Raw genomic sequence first — 6270 nt, forward strand, 5'->3', positions numbered from 1 at the left:
TATCTAGCTTCTTCCCACTGTTTCTCCAACCAGTTGTTTGTGATAAAAGCGAATAACCATCCTTTTATTATTGTTACTTTCTTAATATTTTACACTTAACAAAAAAAGCTTAAATTAGTTCTTTAATTCAGTTTGTTAATAAAAATGTTTTTTAAGCGAATCTTTGGACTTGGTTTTAACATGATCATAATCTTGGTGAAAAATTAAAAACTGAAAATCATGAAATGATTGTGAAATTTCAAGCAAAAACTTTTAGTACGGGATCATATCTGCAATATTTGGACTGAAATGACTTGTTATCAAACTGAATTTAACATTTTAAGAATCTCCCAGCCCAGCCAGACAGACCCAGCAGTATCAGCAGCGCGACATAATTCCTGGATTCATAGATCCAGATTATCCATGTATATGCTGAACTTCATCCTGCAGGTGTTGGATGTCTTCCAACTGTGTGTCGAAACTTAACTCTCCTGCCTCTGCAGCCAGCCTGTAGCCACCACACGGTGGCGCTGTTGCTCAACATGGCGGATTGTTTCCGCGCGTGGCTCATTCCACGCCTTCAGGTTTCATCCAGCTCGGACTAAAAACGTGGAAAATGGTTTTTACATTCATTTCAGCAGGCAGAGTGGCGCGTTTAGCTGCAGGTTGACGTGAAAACGCTGCATATTTGCGCTTTTGGAGACGCGCATCCTGCAGCTGATTGGCGCGCGTCCCGGCGGGGTGGAGCTTAGCGGGGCTGCCTCCTGTTTTCCTGCTCTGCTTTGTGGGTTTCACATCAGTGCAGCTGCAGCGACCGACAGGAGAGGAGGGCTGCGCCTGACCCGACCACTGAAGGACGCTGTGGGTGTTTTTTGTCAGCGGAGCGCCGCCGCGTCCCGGCAGGTTGCGGCACGCTGTGTGCAGAAAACTGTGGACGTTTGAAGACGCAGGGGAGGTTTTCTGCTCTGGCACTTGAGCGGAGGAGTGTTTCATCTGTGGAGCTTCCTTGTCATCAAATGGATGCGTGCGCGTGAGGAGAATACTAATCACCGGCGCGCTGCGTCCTGCCGAGGCGCACCGCCTGCGTCTCTGCTGCTGCTGCGGGCCACAGCAGGGCCGATCAGTCATCCTGCGCGCACCAGGGCGTGCGCAATCACCCCCACTCTGTCGACCTGAGGAATTTTACGCCCCAACCTCGGAATTAATGAGCCGGATCTGAGCTTTAAAGCCCCTTTATTTACATTTTCAGGGGGGGTGGGGGGGTGGGGGGTTGTTAAAAATCCTCCTGGAGTTTCAGGGAAAAACAGCCATTAAAAAGGCAAAATGGGAAACAGCTTCTCCAACATCTCTGCCTTCCAGTCCCTTCACATCGTCATGCTGGGCTTGGACTCTGCGGGGAAGACCACGGTTCTTTACAGACTCAAGTTCAATGAATTTGTCAACACGGTTCCCACAATCGGCTTCAACACGGAGAAGATCCGGCTGAGCAACGGCACCGCCAAGGGCATCAGCTGTCACTTCTGGGACGTGGGGGGCCAGGAGAAGCTCAGGCCCCTGTGGAAGTCCTACAGCCGATGCACCGACGGGATCATCTACGTGGTGGACTCTGTGGATGTGGACAGGCTGGAGGAGGCCAAGACCGAACTGCACAAAGTCACCAAGTTTGCGGAGAACCAGGGCACGCCGCTGCTGGTCATCGCCAACAAGCAGGACCTGCCCAAGTCTCTCCCGGTGGCGGACATTGAGAAGCAGCTGGCCCTGCACGAGCTCACCCCCTCCACCAGCTACCACATCCAGCCCGCCTGTGCCATCATCGGCGAGGGGCTTCACGAGGGCATGGACAAGCTGTATGAAATGATCGTGAAGAGGAGGAAATCTCTAAAGCAGAAGAAGAAGCGGTAACAGCCGCAGAGTGTGGATCTTACTGAGAGGAATCCGGGTCCTGCCAGTGCTGCCCAAACATTTTGACTTTGCAGTGTCTATTTTCCCTTCCCCTGTTCGGATTAAAGCTCTTTGACCTGTGAAGCTCTGCTGAATGATGCTTTTGTGCACAGGAGGCTGCAGGATACTGAATTCGCTGTTATGTTAACCAAAAAAAGAAAAGAAAGGAAAGCAGGAGCCGGAATAGACTAATCCAGACAGTAATGGATGGATCTACAGCGCTGAGGAGAAGCGGGCTGGCCCGTTTATCTGCTGCTTTATCAGACTCCCAGAAAGCTGGAAACTCACTGCTGATTGCTTTTATGGACTCAAACTGTTTTTATTTCATCTGCAGGATGTTTTCATTGAATCACAAGTTTGATTTTGCACGTAGCGAGGGTCTCTTGTGCCCCCACTCTTTGGTTTGTTTTCCTTTAGACATCGGTAGCATCGGCTCTGTATTATGGGTGTCTGGCAGACTGTTTTTGGAGCATTGAAGTAGCCTTTCCTCTACATGGTGGACGGAGGACAGCGTCCACTACTTTGCACTTTTCATTAGAGAAACAGTAGGAAAACTACACTGTATTACTAGAGGAGCAGATCCAGGTTGTTTATGTACCAAGAAGCCAAAATTGAAGTATTTTTGGAATATTAAAAAAAAAAAGATTTGAAATGCATGCTTTGGGTGACTGGTCTTCCTTTTTCTTGTGATGAAGCTGGAAGTGGGATGAAAAGGCAAAATAAAAAAAAAAAAAAATAAAAAAAAAAAAAGCTCTTTAGGGACCAGACTGGTCCTGGATCCAGTCTCAGGCGAGGGTCAAAAGGGTCGCAGATCACACAGGGGATTAATGGGGGGTGTGGTGCAGTAAAAGGCTTCAACGCAGGTCAGTTGCATCATCTGCACAGGAAGACGACGTTTAGAGCAAAGCTGGAGTCCGTTTGTGAAATTTATGGATCTGCATTGCAGTGTTTTGTTTCCAGCAGCAGCTGCAGCTGAAATGAGGCCTGTAGGTTGTAGATGTCTATCCTGTAGCATGAATTCTTATTCAGCACATGTGATTACGTAGTCTCCCCTTGTCAGGTGAGGAAAAATGCTGAATCTGACTTCATGTCTGGCAGCTGCAGAATTTACTGATCAGGCGATTATTTCTTCACTCCTACAGATCAGGATATATGTAGTGAAGATGTTCAATCATGTTTCACTGCTGGGACTTTTATAGTCTCAACCGAAGGCAGTCACTGATTTCTTCTAAAATAAAGTAAAATAAAACATCAAACAAAATTTAGAGAAAAATTTAGATTTACTGTGTAAAATGAAGAAAATCAACACAGTAATATTTATTCCTAAACCTTCTTCCTGCAGGTAGAAAGTAAATCTTAAGATGAAGTTACAGAGCTGCAGCTTTTTGCAGCTTGTGTAGGAGCCAATGTGTCCCCGCTGCATCTGGACAAGATCCTGTCCCCCAACACCTGAAATACTGCGTTTAAATGAGACCAGAGCACACTGGGGAGACGGTTTCTGCAGTGAAGCAGTAAAGATACAAAGATAGAGCTGCACCCTTCTGAGTGGTGACCCACCTTTTCACATACACTCCGCCGTGGAGTTTATCAGCTGAGATAAGGAGCCCAGTGATGCAGAGAGGATTTACTGGTGGGTAAGAGGATGCAACAAGGTTAAAACTGTTCTCATCTCATTCTGCTGCCATTAAGCATCATCTCATGACTCCATCAGTCAGCAGGTGAGGCTCAGAGTCTGAGCCGAGGTTGGGAACTGTTTAATAATAATCCTGCTTGCAACACTTCTTTAACCAGAAACCTTCAGAAAAATACATGAAGTTCCATAAAACGACACAGAAAAAGAATCATGCAGCTTAAGAGACCTCAGGTTTGTCATTCAGGAGAGGAATTTGTGTTTTTAATGAAGAATTAAAGCCCTAACAAGGCTCCATCATTTCCTGGACACAAACAGGAGCAGCTTGTTGTGAGTCTGAACCAAGATGAGATGTGTTTGACATCCTCAGTGTTTCACAATGAAATTTGCTTCCTGTGTCGTTTGGTGAAATATGTTCAAAAGCAGAAATTAAACTGCTTTCATCACTTCATAAATAAACCAAAAAAAAAAAAAAAAAAAAGAAAAAAAAAAAAACCTATTATTTTCGATTAAATTAAATGAACTTAACATAGGTTTTCTACATCTGAAAATCTTTTATTTGGTTTCTTTTAATGACTTTTTGAGGACTGGAAAACATATTTTTGGAGATTATTAATCTTTTTGGTCATTTCACCACATAAAAATACCAGCAGATGTAAAAGAAGAAACTGTTTTAACCCCACTGAGGACAAACTTGTCTTGAAGTATGCATATGTTTTTGTAAGCTGCTGTATTTTTACATGTTTTATTGCATAACTTTGTTTTTCCTTAGAAAACTCTTCAGAGGAAGTGAGTCACGTTTTGCCACATAACTAGTGTTACCTGGAATCTCCTGATAAATCATCTGGAGGATGAACTTGGATAAAACCTGGACATATTCTGCTGTTTGAGACCCAGAATTCATCATAAATATAAATGTATTGTTTATAAATGTTTGTAAATGATGTTTTACCAACAGAAGCTGAAATTTGATTTTAAATTAAATTAGCTTGTTTTTATAGGCTCAGAAATTCTTAAAGAAACTTAATGTGAATTTAGTAGCAGCTACTCGATCAGTTCATCTGTTCACGTTCTTATTGACACAAATATCTAATCAGCCAATCACACGGCAGCATAATGAGCCAATCACACGGCAGCATAATGAGCCAATCACACGGCAGCATAATCAGCCAATCACACGGCAGCATAATCAGCCAATCACATGGCAGCATAATGAGCCAATCACACGGCAGCATATACACAGCAGCATAATCAGCCAATCACACGGCAGCATAATCAGCCAATCACACGGCAGCATAATCAGCCAATCACACGGCAGCATAATCAGCCAATCACACGGCAGCAACTCAGTGCATCAGTCATGTCGACATGATGAAGACGACTTCCTGAAGTTTAAACTGAGCACCAGAAAGAGGAAAAACGGAGATGTGAATGACTTTGAATGTGGCGTGTTTTACTGGGATTTTCACACGGAACCATCTGAAGACATCCAGCGAGCAACATATCTGGTCCGAAATGTCCTGTTGATGTCAGCAGAATGGTCAGACTGGTTGGACATGGCAGAAAGGCAACTGGAAGTCAATCAGCACTGGTTCCATCCATGATATGCAGATTATCATCTCTGAACACACAACTCGTCCAGCCTGGAAGGTCTGAGGAGTCCATACTGGTCCAGTTCTGGGTTTTACAATAAGGGAAGTTCTCTGGCAACCGGTCCCTCGGTGCCAGACCAGTCTCCAGTTCACACTGGTTCCTCTCCTCTGGTCGATCGGTGAGGAGTTGCTTTGGTTGCTGTGTGACTGGATGATGGAAGGGTTATGGTTGCTACATATTTATTGTTCTGGGGGTGGGGGTGGGAGGTTGTCTCCTTATGTTGGTTTATTTTCTCCCCGTATCATAATCTGGGAGATTTAGGGAGAAATAATGCAGGAATGCTGCGGGAAAGATGGAGGAAAGATGGACCAAAACGGGATACTTAACAGGTACGGATGAGTCTCCATCTCAGCTGCAGCCTTCAGATGAAAGAGGTCAGAAATGGAGCCAACATGAAAGCATGGATCCATCGTACCGTGGTTCAGGCTGTAGGTGGTCAAACGCTGTGGAGCAGGGTCTCCTTGGCATGTTGGGCCTGTTAGGTTGTGGTTAAACCATGCCATGTTGGTTCAGAGTGTTGCTGCTGACAGCGTCTGTTCCTTTGTGGCTGGGATCCCCAACTCTGGCCCTCTGGGAACCACTGTCCTGCAGACTTTCAGTGTTTCCCGCCTTCAACACAACTGACTCAGATGAATGGCTCAGTTGTTCAGAGCTTCTCAGAGATCCTTTTCCTTTGAATCAGGTGTGTTGCAGCAGGGGAACATCTAACACCTTCAGGGTAGGGAAGTTGGGGATCGTTGCTTTCTGAGCATCTTCTGATGGAAACTTCCAGTGGGATGATGCACCATGAAGCTCACATCATCTCCACCATGAGTTCACTGTCCTCCAACGGCCTCCACAGTCACCAGATCTACATCCAACAGAGCAGCTTTGGGACGTGGTGGAACCAGAGATCATCATCATGATGTGCAGCAAATGTGATGCTTCATGTCAACATGCAACACCTTGTTGAATCTATTAGAATGCAGGCAGTTCTGAAGAAAATTGGGTCCAACGAGGTAGGCCTGAATCAGCGACGAGTGGAAGGAGTGAAAGGAATCAGTTTGAAATGTAGAAAATATTTTCAG

General features: G+C 45.2%; 1 protein-coding gene across 1 annotated transcript; it reads left to right on the top strand.

Moving 5' to 3' along the window:
- The first annotated feature begins 1289 nt into the window (after positions 1-1289).
- On the top strand, positions 1290-2509 carry LOC306766204 (ADP-ribosylation factor-like protein 4C). The gene has a single exon (XM_079253837.1). The coding sequence runs from the start codon at positions 1303-1305 to the stop codon at positions 1879-1881; it is 579 nt and encodes a 192-aa protein (XP_079109963.1). The 5' UTR covers positions 1290-1302; the 3' UTR covers positions 1882-2509.
- The last annotated feature ends 3761 nt before the right edge of the window (positions 2510-6270 follow it).

This window comes from Telmatherina bonti (genome assembly GCF_933228915.1).
Source record: "Telmatherina bonti genome assembly, chromosome: 15".
Lineage (NCBI taxonomy): Eukaryota > Metazoa > Chordata > Actinopteri > Atheriniformes > Telmatherinidae > Telmatherina > Telmatherina bonti.